Source organism: Chrysoperla carnea, chromosome 3, assembly GCF_905475395.1.
Source record: "Chrysoperla carnea chromosome 3, inChrCarn1.1, whole genome shotgun sequence".
NCBI classification, from domain to species: Eukaryota; Metazoa; Arthropoda; class Insecta; order Neuroptera; family Chrysopidae; genus Chrysoperla; species Chrysoperla carnea.
The window spans coordinates 44,449,539-44,463,288 of NC_058339.1; the positions used below are offsets into that span (position 1 = coordinate 44,449,539).

Here is a 13,750-nt window from a genome sequence, read left to right on the forward strand (position 1 = left end):
TCTTCAAAAGAAAAATAATTGTTTTAATTAAGAAATATTAGTTTTCAGTTCTGTATTTGTAAACGTGGTATTTTTAATACTCTGAGTGCATGAGATATTTTTCTCAGTTTCACTTCGCTTACGTATCCTTAACCAATAGAAACAAAAAATATGATTGTATTACCATGTATCAATCCAATGTTTCAAAGTACACAACACTTTGCGTATTTGAAACTTTTACCTCTTCAAAATATAACGTTACTTATATTAAAAACTAGAATATGACAAAATAAACCTACTTACTAGTAACTAACGATTTACGTTTAGTATGATTAATAAAAAAAAAATTATTTGAAAACAAAACCACATTGAGGACAACCAGTCTTCAGCCTATCTGCATTCTGAAAAAAACCCTCTTTACAATAGAAATGCTCTTCGGTTAATATGAATATCAGCGAGAGAAACACAGTATGATTCAAGGTTCATTTGATTCTAGGTACTACATCCGCCCCTATATGGTAATAAAAAAATTTTTAACAAAAAGAAAACCGACTCCAATAGAAAAACTTTTCCAAAACAAATGAATATGCACTAAAAAGTAAAAAAAATAACGATAAAATAATGTATTTAAAATTATTCTTATTTTTGGTCGATGTCAGCCAAGGAAACAACTCTGACAGAACAGTTTGCTGCATTAGCTTGGCTGACACCGACCCCAAAAATAGCAATAATTTTAACTACATTATATTATCGTTATTTTTTTACTTTTTAGTGCATATTCATTTGTTTTGGAAAAGTTTTTCTTTTGAAGTCTGTTTACTTTTTGTTAAAAGTTTTATTTTGTGATTTTTAGTGAATCTAAAGTACACTAACTACATAAAAAAAATACAGTCGAATGGATAATACCCTCCTTTTTTGTTTGAAGTCGGTTAAAAACTTGATAGAAACTAAACACAAAATTGAAGTTATGAATATGATAAAAAAATCTATTTACTTAAAAAATAGAATATAAACTCATATAATATTATAATATGTAAATAATAAGTTAATATTTTAAAAAGAAACCTTTTAAGAAAATAGTATTTTCATGTTGACTTGACCATCAGATATTCTAAGTATTATATTCTAGGTACGAAGTAGGTAAGAGGAATAAAAAAACAATTTCTTTTAACTATTATTTATATTATTTCAATATTATAATATTATTTCAATGATAAATACTATACGTTTTAAAATATTATTAAACGGTTGATAGCAGACTTGCTTTTGCCATGTTTATTTTTATTTCTCAAGGAAATCACCTCAATCATCCTCCTTTCTAAGCCAATTATCAATTTTTAAGTTTGGAAAACTAGCAAATGAGTTCTGGTTGGGCGGCAGGCATGCTGAACGCCTGGGCCTGTCAGTGTATCACGACTACTGCTGGAGCTGTCACAGTGGTGAAAAGGAGGAGACAGTGTCTCATTTTCTCCGTCACTGCCCAGCTCTTGTCATGAGGAGATGGACTTACTTGAGCCAGACTCTCTTTGACGACCTCTCCGACCTAAAGTCCGTCAACGTCAAAGCTCTCTTACTGTTCTTAAACAGCTCCAAATGGTTCATGGAGTAGTGGCCGCAGATGGGCCAACTCTTTTTCGGTACCACAACGGACCCTATGGTTTAAGTATGTCCTACCCCAGGACAGCCACTCTAACCTAATCTAACCTAACCCACCAAATGAGTTTTTACTCTTAAACTAACGGGTTTTCCAACAAAGAGTTACTCTATCTAAATACGAGCGGAAATAAGGAGCTTTACCTCCAATAAACAACCGGTAGTTGATACCAATATCAATAGTTTTTAGATCCATACGTGATTATGATTGGATTAAACAAAATTGTTTTTATTTTTTTCGAAGGAATCAAAATTTTTTAATTTTCCAAATATTCGTAAAAATAAAAATAAATAAATATAGTGTCGTTTATGACATAAACTAATAATAATTTTCAATTTTTTGTTTCTATGGTGTTAAAAATACATTTTGTTAAAGAAAACTGCCATTTGATCTTAAAAAAAATGTATTCGATAAAAATATTTACTTAATCAGGCGCAGATTATAGTTTTTAATTTAAAACAGATTTGCGACTCCCTGAAAAATTTTTACTATTTTAGTTCTCTGAAGGTGCCTGAAGGCTCTACACAACGGATTATATGTAAAGGCCACCTATTTCCGCCATTTTTTTATGAATAGTTCACTGTAAGTGTCTTACTCCAGAGGGCTTTTTGGGCAACATTTCATGTTCAGTAGAGTCGCTTATGTAATAAATTATAATCTGTGGTCAGGCGCCAAATAATTTGTTAAACAATAAACAAGCTCATTGTTGATATTTGTAACATTATGGCGCTGAAATCTTTATGTTCTAATATTTTTTTAAACACCTAGTTTTGAAGTGTTAGAGCTCGAAAAAATAGGTAGATTTTCGTCGTCCAATCACAACAAACAGGAAATACCCACTAGTTTGAGCTTATCCAATTGATGAAAGAGAAGCTTTCCTTATGTTATTTAAAAAGTTAACGTAAATTGACAATTATTCAATCAATTTAGCATGTCGATGACATAATTTGACCGTTTACATAACAAAGTTACTACTAAAATAAACATCTGGATACAGTATAAACATTCTTGTAAAAAACCTGCTTTTTGTCACGTACGCAATGTTTATTTTGCAATTTTCTATAAATAAGAATTAAAGATGCTTATTTCAATTTCGAGATATTTCGAGTTCTTTTCATTTAACTAAATATGTTTTTGGTTCTTCAATAATATTTCATAATAAAGAAGAGATCTATTGGAGACTAACAGAGAAACTAACCAAGCACACCGATGGGTGGTGAAAATGTACTAGCATAACATAATGCTTTGAACTTTTCGAGTAAAGCTTTAGCTAATAATTAGGACTGTTTTAATATAAATATCTATATCCTTGAATGAACTTTTTTAAAGTTTATAAATATACTATATCGAAGATCCATCATTTGATGAACAGAGACGACTATAGTTAGAGTATTAATGATTGATGAGCGATATCTATATTATCAAATTTATAAGCAGTACTTGCACACAATATATTACCTATATATTTTGATAGTTGCGTGGTATTGTAAAGCTAAAAATAACATATTACTTGACTTCAGCAAGCATGTATTTGGTTTATATGTATGTATCGTGCAATGAACCAAAACTTTTTTACAATACTGTAGGGAAACAATCGCCTTAAGTTTCCCAATGTTTAAAAATATTTTCTAACACACGGTACATAAAACTACATAGTGTTAGCTTACCTTCACCATACTGCTCGGGGTGGTGAGAATAGGTGTACTACCTACGTATATATTTACAAAAATTATTGAATATTTTTTGAAAAATACAAGAAAATTGCATTTAATATATTAAATTAATCATAAATTATTTATATATTATTATATTTATTATTATTTTTATATTATTGTATATATTTTCGTAGATATATTATTATATCTATTAAATTTATATATACAAAAATAAATATCATTTTTTAAATTTCCTGCATGAAGGATCTGAATAATAGATGACAATTTTCTATTCTTATTTTTTTTTTGAATGTTTTCAAAAAAAGATTATAGGGTAAAAAGATTCATCATTCGTAGTTTCTTGGCAAGTATTATATTTATTGGACAGATTTTGTATTGGATGAGGGTATTATATAAGAATGCAGACAAGATGTCAATGTGATTTGTTTTCGAATAAACCAAAAATAAAATTTTTACGAAATTAATTAATTCAAATGTTGTGTCCCTTCCTAATTTTTTTAAAATTTCAATTTAATTGGGAAAACAAGTTATTATCAAATCTATCTCGTTAACATATGATTGAAATTTTGTATTTAAAAAACGCAGCAAGTGACATCCTAAATTTGGGAATAATTTCTAAAATACCAAAAATATTGACAGTTTTGAAACTTTGTTCTGGGACCATCGTCGAGAGTCTATCGTTTGGGAGTCTATCTGGGACCATCTTCGAAACTAAACCCTTCAATATTTCCCATAACTCAAATAATCACTCTTTTCGACAAGTGAAAATTAAGCTTTTGCGCTAAACTATATTTTTGTACATAATACGCCGTACATTGTCAAAATGTCCAACCGTAAGATGATAAAAATTTTGGGATCCGTTTTTTAATGCCCTTCACTTCAATATGTTTTACGTTAAGGAAACGGTTCCTGGTTTGTCACTCTTTTGGGTGACTGAAATGTTTTAATAGCGTCATTTTAAAACTTGAACGGGATGTGTTATGATTATTAGCTTCTGCGCAAGCTTTCAAATCTCTGATACAACATTCAAATTTTGTTTTATACAAAAATATAAACGCCTTAACTACAAAATATTAAATTCAAACCATTTTTTTAACAGCTTTTTGTTCCTCCTAAACAATTCGAAAAAACCTACGATGACAGCAAATTAATAAAACATATGAAATTTAACTTACCTATTGGTAGAGGTCGTTTAGGTAATGGATATGGGGCAGTCACAACGTTATTACAAGTGTTCGATTGTTGACCACAATTATAATTATTGTCCGTAGCCGAATTCTGTACCCAATTAATTGTATGCGTTGTCCATCCACCACTAGACATTTGTCCTGGTGCTGTTGTTAATTGATGTTGTGTTTCCATTTCTGATGCTCCACCACAATCACACATCACAGCATCCCGTTGTTGTTGTTGTTGTTGTTGTTGTTGTTGTTGTTGTTGCTGTTGTTGAGAAGGGTGCGGGTATGGAGTGGTAGTAACCGGCGAAGGTGTTGTATCAAAATAATTTTGTTGTGACGGCGCCGGTGTTTGTTGCTGTGGCGGTTGTTGCTGTGATTGTTGCACATTATTATTATCTGCCGTGGCAGGATTTAATTGTTGCGGTATCGTCTGATTACTACATGACGGTTTTGTTGATGATACAATTAATGCATTGTTATTATTTGATGTCATACGGATATCTAAATATCCATAACAATCCCGAGGCCAGAATTGGCCTGCAATTGTGACGATTTGTTTTTAAAAGTTTTTTCTTCTAAATAAGATATTAATAAATTTTTGTAGTTGTAGAGAGGTCTCCTACTTAACACTACCGTCAGATATGATTTTTATTATTATCGATTTAATATTATTGTTAGTGTTTATTAAATTCGTAGTCTTTATAATCATGTCTTTTGTTTTTGTTTATTTAACAATATTGTTTGTTTAATTGTTATCTTTCTTGGTTCTTAGTTCTGTATCAATAATGTTTATTAATTGTTATATGAATCACCTTCTCCATTCGAATTGTTTTTTTTTTCTTGGTTATGTAATAACACAATATTTATTGCGCTATAATGAACATAATAAATAGATAAGAGCTGATAATGACACTTTGTGGGATGAATAAAGAGTGTCCCATCAAACAAGAACATTAAATTCGTGAACACTAGACTTTATTAAGATCTAGCCGTTATCATAAACTAACAAAAAATAGGCTTTTGTCCACTAAGAATAAATCTACATAACAAAATACAAAATTATTTTTATAAAAACAAAGGATTTATAATTTTAAGGATAAGCATTTAGATGCGTGACAACAAACACCAATCAGAAAATGTTACGTCACGCCAAACCTAGAACAAACGCCTATTGTATAAATGAAACCGGTGATATTGGAGTTATAATCGCACAAACGGACAAACAGACAGGCAGAGAGAGATGTGTTTTATATATGTAAGGATAGGCATGGCAAGCTGCCTTCAATTCAATGTACCCAAGTTTTTGAAAAAAAAAATTATTTGTTAAATAAAATTACTATTAAGGAAATTCTTAAAAAAGTTAATGAAATAAAATCCCTTTCAAATTTGCTTACAATGAGGGATTTGGAAGTTCTTGGCATTCTAATCAAAAGTCTAAATGGGCAGGATAATCTAAATGCAAAAGTTTTTCAGTATTGAGTATGGAGGGCAGAGATAAGGAGAAGCATCTTTGTATATAAAAATTTTTCCAGCAAAAAATCAGAAAATTGGTGGCGCTGCTGTAGGAAAAGTGGAAATTTAAAAAGAAAGTAAAAAGAGAAGATAAAAATCAAAATAATTTGCTAGAAAAGGATAAGGAAGTTCACATCAAACACAAAGTAATAAGAGTAAGGTAAAAATCGAATCGAGTTGTTAGTGAAGGATAGAGAAGTTTTTGCATTTGCGTCCTCGTGCCCAATGACTCTTTGGATCTAGGTGTCAAGATCTCAAAAAAGCCGTTATATGATTAAATTTGACTGATACTCAATTGAGTTGTTGATATTTTGTTACATAAATGGATCGCATTTAGTTTTTAAAAAAATAAATGTTATTATTTTTTCAAAATAATTTTAAAGTTTTTTTAAACTTGAAAAAGTTTTTAAACAGGAAACAAAAACGTCAGGAGAAAAATTTTTTGTAAACTATAGTGTGACGTAATAATTTTAATTAAGAATTGTATAGGTACATAATTTATCTAACAAAGTTTCTATCGCCATGCTGTTAATTTCGATTACATAATAATGAAGTCGGTTTTTTTGCAATCTTGTGAAGAACTATTATTTTAAATAATTTATTCCGTAAAAGGTGCATGACTTCGATACTTCTACAATATGGAACCAATGAAATTTTAAGTTGTAACAGTCAAATTTTAGGTTTTATAATTTCTAAAAGTCGCAACTAAGAGCCTCATTCTAGTACAACGCAGGTTTTATTTGAAAATATTTTAATAAACTTTTTGACGTACTTCAAATTATTCTAAAAATGCTAGTATTTAAATTATAATGAAGCATTTTAATGAAGGTTAATAAAAATTAATAAATAAGTGTATGTCGCAGCCAATTATCTAAATTAGCCGTTCAATTAACAGTCTAGCCTTTTTACTAAACGTCGCCGTTCAACTAGCTGGATGAATGATATTCAGCCGTATCACATTTAATGAATTAGCTGAATGATGCTAGGCTATTCATACAATAGGGTTACCACTTGAAAAAAATAAGTAAATATCTGATATTGGAAATTGTGTTAGTAATTTAAAAAGCATATTGTTGTTTGATAATCAGCATATTATCAAGGATATTGTTGCTTGCAGACACCATATTGATAGTGTGTTGTTTCAGCGCCAGGTGGCAAAAATTGGTACTAAATTTAATTTACTAGGTTATGCCATTAGTCAGTTAAACGTTATCGATTAAAATCCTTTGACTGGCTGTTTAGTAAAAAGGCTAGACTGTTAATTAAACCAGTTGGCTTGAATGGTTAATTAAGCCAGTTTGCTACGGCATATACATGAATATTTTTTATGTTAAATGCAAATTAATGAACTTGAGACACCCTTTATTTGATAACAGGAGTATAATTTAGTAAATAAACATTTGGTTAGCCAAATGCGATGGTAAGGATATTAATATGATATTTCTATTTTCTTAGGATGATCTGAAATGCATCCTCCATTCTAACTTAGGAACTGCCCTAATTTTTTACTATGATTCTTCTAAGCCTTATAAAATTATATTTTATTGTACAAAGTGTTTTAGTAATAGAGAGATTTTAGAAATTTAATTTTGATGATTCAAATCAATTGAGAAAATAAAAAAATATTAATAAATTGAAAACATTTCCATTACTGCTGATTCTCAAAAGTTTATTATTACTTTGCTTTTAACTTTGTTTTACCGTACCCAACGTCCAAAGAATATTTTTTCCTGACTGTGATATTTTAGTTGATACTTTTTTTTATAAATTGCACAGTGGTGATCATTCTTTCCCTTAAAGTCGTATATTTAGTTCATTTTTGTTGATTATTACCGTACTATAATTTAAAAATTCGATTAATAAAACTATCAAAAATCAACCGAGATTAGGTAACATCAAGATTTAACTTCGAATTTAATGTTATCGAATTTTTGATCAACATATGATGACCCTCAAGCTTAACATTGAGCTAGAATCGATAATTAAATTAAATTTAATTACACACAAACAGATAAAAACAATGAAATAATTTCCCTAGTTAGACTAAACAGCAAAGCAAATATTTTTGTAAAAATGACACTGAATCAAATAATTTGAAAAATAATAATAAACTTACTTGATCGTTTAAAATAATTATTATTATCTTATCAGATCTAGAATAAAATATCTCAATGCCTACATATAAAATTGACTCTGAATGCCCTTGTTTCAAAATCTAAATATGTGATTACCAAATTTTATAAATCAAAGAAAGGATTACAAATTACATCTTTTATTTTGAAAATTCTTATCGTATTTTCTAAAATTGCATAGCCTTCAAAATATGTTTAAGACAAAATAATTTATCATTTACATTCAATGTACGATGTTTTTAAAGCACTTTAAAACTGATTTTAAAATAAATTAAAAATGTTTAGTAAAATATTAAAGATATTAAATTATTTTAAGTAATTATTTAAAAAAATATTTAAAGAAATATATAATTATTTATATGAATTAGTATTTTAATTTTAACACCCAAACATCACAACGATCGAAGTATAACTGTGTTTAAATGGTACAAATAGGGTAGATACTGATACAGCATTGTTATAGCCACGTGCTCAACGCCAACCCCAAGTTCAGTATTCACGTTAACTGTCCACGTGGCGCGTGTATCCACCCCGTGTGTACAACATATCATCTCAATAAATTTCTTCTTATGCCCTATACCAACCACTATAAGAAAATATTTTTCACCTGATTTACCGCCTTCTTTCGTATTGAGAGTACAGTTGTACGTCAGTATATATATTGTATATATATTTATTTTTATTTTTTGTTTTGATAAAATAATATATCCTATCTATCGTTAATATATATAAAAATTTCCATTCTATATGACAGATTTATTTTATATATGGTAACTATATTATGGTAAATCATTTTACCTCTTTTTCTCTCGGTATAAAGCGGCAGAAGGTTTAAAAAATTTTTGACAATAGATTCCAAAACTAGAAACTAGAAGAAGATTTCAAAAATAAAAAAATGCCTAAAATATAGAAAAATGCTGTTTTTTGGCACTTTTAAAAGTGTTAAAATTTTTTACAAAACAATATGTAAGGATTTAAAAGAAGGTACTTTAAATTTTCGAATGATATCAGACAAATTTCAGTGTGATGATTATTTCAAAAGATACAAGATTTATTTTAAGTCCAGAAGAAAAATAAACAAACTTTTGAGACTTAGCAGATGTAAAGTTAATTTTGGAACTTTTATACTCTTCTAAAGTTCATATACAATTTAGGGGTAACATTTCAGATCTTTTCAACTTTCATTACAAAGCGTCAAGAATTATAAAAATTTTGAACAAATGTTCCAAAAGTAAAATGTGCAAGTTTTCAAATGAGCTGTTTAATTTCCGAATTCAATTAATATTAATAATGGAGTTTAACCTCCGTTCCTCAGACACAAGTACTCGCCTATAACGGGCCTCTGTTCATTCACATCATTATTTTAAATCTTTATTTATTTTAATTACATCCAGAAACTTAAAAACGATTAAATTTATGATGTGAGTGGAGTTCGTTCCTATCCAAGCGATCGCAGTGTGATCAATTTACCGCCCCATTAATTATAATTGATCAGACTGTTAGCAAACTGTTCTGTTAGAGTTATTTTCTTAGCTGACACCGATTGTAAAAATAACAATAATTGTAACTACATTATATTTTCGTTATTTTTGTACTTTTTAGTGCCTATTAATTTGTTTTAGAATAGTTGCACCTTTTTGAAGTCGGTTTTTTGTTCTCAGTATCTGCTGAACCTTGTTAGAGCTTAATCCACGTTAACATGTTTTGCCATCGCTTCCACCAAATTGTAACTTGTATAAATTCCCTGTGTTATAAACTCGTAAATCTTATATTGGAAGTAAATAAACTGCATTCGACATAATATCAATCATAATCTCAAAACAACATTTTCTATATATAAATTTATTAATTTTCTTATTCAATGCTGTTTATTATAACTTGTATTAGATATTTAATACTCAATACAACAGTTATCAAATTACCATTACGAAATCACTCAATTTGAATTGATCAACTACATGGAACTGATCATCAGCATCGTTCGTAATCGTAACTAATTATCTTCTAAGACGTCTTTATCTATAATTATAGATATTAATATAATATGTAATAGTGATTGAGCCGTTTTATTTTTACCCCGACTATATATTGGAAAAGGTTATGTGTTTGACGGATATGTATGTATGTTCATCTGTTCCCACCTAGCTTCGAAACTACTTGTCATAAATTGACAAATGAAGTATCGTTAAAAGCGTCTTGATTGTCCGCTGATTATAGGCTATGTGGCGTCACATTTAATTGAATATGGCCATTAGAGGACATAAAGTTATGATCGAAAAACAAATTTCGATTTAATGATGGCGTGTTTGGTATCAAATTAAAGGGCATAACACTTTTCAAAAAATATATATATATATATATATATTGTTATACTTATAAAAATTGTAACCGCAAAATAGTTTAAATAAAATAAATTTCGAAAACTAAAACTCTGACCCTTGAACAAAATCGCGCTCTTAAAAGTATGAAAACAAGAAAATATTTCTATCTGAAATTGTTATTAAAATCGTCATTACAGTTGGGGGACCTCTTTTTCGTCCTGTGGAAAACTGTTTAATCTTAGAGATCCCCTGACTGCAATGACGATTTTACTGATCATAACAATTTCAGATGAAAATATTTTCTTGTTTTCATACTTTTAAGAGCACTTTCGTTAGAAACGTGCTCTAGAGTCGGGGTTTTAGTTTTCGAACTTTATTTTATGCATTATTTAATCACAAAAGAGAATAGAAATTATAAAAATAAATTCTTTTATGTCGATATTCTTGGTGTTGCTTTTTTTTAACGTTACATGCCATAAAAAGAATTTCATTATCCGGGGGAGTTGAGTTGTGGAAAAAGAAATTTTTCGGAGTTTTCTGATAATTTGACTTTATTTCGAATTTTTTGGAGATAATCCCATCTTTCTAACATGTATAGAACAGAAAATTGTTATTTTTTTCGCGAGCTCTCTTAACAATTAATAATCAAGCATTTCAAATGAAATTAGAGCAAAGATTTTTGCGGGATGTTGTTGAGTAAGTTTTACACTCTTACTCAAATAAAAATTAAGTACATATTAAAAATCTGATTTTTAAAAACGCTTTTTGAGGAATAAAATCGCGTGTTTTCAAATTTTACGAATTTTTTATTCTAAAACTGGAGAGTTATGAGAAAAATCTCTAAGAACATTTTTTGTTTATTTTGATACCAAGTTTCTGGTAAAATTTTTTCTGAAGCGATTCGGTCAATAGTATTTATTTGTTAAACAAAAATAGTTTAAAAAATATCCTACGGGGTACCCACCGTATACCTGCCCTTTTACATTCACGAAGGAACATTTTTTTAACGGTGCAGGATCCATGCGACAATTATTCATACACAATGACGGATTTTATCTGGTCTTATTGTATTATGTAATAAAATGTCGAAATTTGACTTGGCAGAACGATCTGGCAAAATTTGAAATTTGAATAATCAGGCTTTTTTATTTTTTAGTTCATAAAATACGAAATTTTAAGATATACAAATTTCAAAAATCTTTCTTTTAAAAATTTTTGTTGTCTAGCACAAACACCAGGTTTTTTGATTTTGGGGGATTACACAAATTTTCACGATACCACAAGTGCCAACCATAAATTGTTTGACTATCAATAACTATCCACTAAAGACAGTGTTTCCAAGAAACATGTTGAATGTAAAACTATTTATTATTATTAATTTATTGAATTGTTGAGATGAAACCTTTCAAAACTTTACACTTAATAAAGTCAAACTATAAATGAAAATTTATTGTTTTATATGCTACGTACAATATTATTGAGTAAAACTAAACAACCTATATTTATAAAATATAAAGTCCACTTTCATTTGAATCCCGAATTTGAGGCTGCCATCTCTTCGATTTTGGATTGAAGTCTCCAATTATTCAGTCATCAATCTCTGGTTTGCGGATGATTCTCAGTATTTAAACGAAAAATATTTCGTTCCATTCGGATTACTCAATTGATTTAATTTGAATTAATTACTCGGAGATTAAATTTTTACCTTGGAACATGAATTTTTCACCTATTTATAAATTATTTTTGTATTTGTCAGCCAAATTTTCTTTTAAAAGAATATAGCATAATTGATAATAATTTAAAATTTACATACATATGAACGTACATAGCAAAACAGGGTGATGAATAAACGACTTTATACATGAAACTATGTGCTTTTATACTTTACCGTTCCGGACCGATTCATTAAAATGTGTAAATTCGTAAAAATGTGAACTTATGGCCAAACCATTAGTGAACAAGTGCGCATAATTACATTGATGATTTAATTTGAACTTGATATTACTACATTCTTATTAGAAACGTGTACCTGGATAATAGTTGTGAATGACATATATTTTTTATCTATACGTAAATGACACTCTTAACCTTCAATTTAATGTCAATTAGCAACAACTAAAATATTAATTATAAATTGGCAGTACATAGTCGGTGTGGTACTGAAGTCGTGTGAGTGCGACCCTTGTAGTCCCGTAGTTTTTCCCAGTTTCACCAAAATTTTGTTGTAGCATTAATATTTCTAAGCATTACTAAGTTGGGTCTAAATTTAATTTACCTTGATTTATATCTAGGGTATATAAATAATTTTTAGATCCAAAAAGAACTTTCGAGTCCAAATCATCATGACCTAATTTAATAGTATTATGCAACCTAGACCATTTTCTTCAGACAGATCAAGTTCATTACCTATTTAAGTTCTTTACTCCGAATTCATGTTTATATTTAAATTATAATATTAGTCTTAAAATAGTGAAAAAAATTCATTTTTAAACATTTTCTATAAAGTTATTGAACTTTTTTTTTAAATAAACAAATTTAAATAAATCATATTTTTTATAGAACAAGCTAAATGGCCGAGCGGTCTAAGGCGCTATTCTTAGAACGTTAGACTATTTAGACTTAGGTTGTGGGTTCGAATCCAGGCAGCGGCAGTGTGAACAATTTATAAATAATGGGAGTGCAGAATTGATCACATTGTCGTCGCTTGGATAAGAACGAAGTAACCGACTCCACCCACATCAAAAATGTAATTGAAATATGTTTGTAATTGAATAAATAAAGATTAACAAATAATGTAGTGGGTGGCCTGTGATAAGGCATGCGTCACAAAAACGGAGGTTAAACCCCCATTATTATTATATTAATATAGAACAAGCTTTTATGATAGTGAAAAGTAGAAAATAATTTTGTAAAAGTCACTCCTATATGACTATTCAAAAGTCACTCATACCATGTATATAGATAGTGTTGATTACTCTATCACATTACACATGTACCTCCTATACATGTCACACATACATAACTGATATTCATATATAATGCAAATTATAAAATTTGCACTTAATTTACGCCCTCACGGGTAAACAGTAATGTAAAATGTTTCAACCAAAAGTTGTTTATTTTTTTATAAGGAACATTTTTTACCCTTAAACATTTGTTCTATCTCGGACATTTTACAAGATGGGTCCTAAGGACTCAAGACCCAATTGACCCATGTTGCTCATTTACGAATTCGACCTCACTTTTAACGTCCTGAGGACGCTGTAAAAATTTCAGCTTGATATCTTTTTTCGTTTTT

The 13,750-nt window shown here is 29.0% G+C and overlaps 1 protein-coding gene across 1 annotated transcript in view; it reads right to left on the minus strand.

Annotated features, from left to right (window-relative positions):
- Positions 1–4,995, minus strand: part of LOC123296688 (hepatic leukemia factor) — a 91,900-nt gene extending 86,905 nt beyond the window's left edge. The window contains exon 1 of the mRNA XM_044878270.1: positions 4,485–4,995. Within this exon, the coding sequence (XP_044734205.1) occupies positions 4,485–4,980 (496 nt within the window). The 5' untranslated portion in view covers positions 4,981–4,995. The remainder of the gene's footprint in view (positions 1–4,484) is intronic.
- Positions 4,996–13,750: the final 8,755 nt, after the last annotated feature.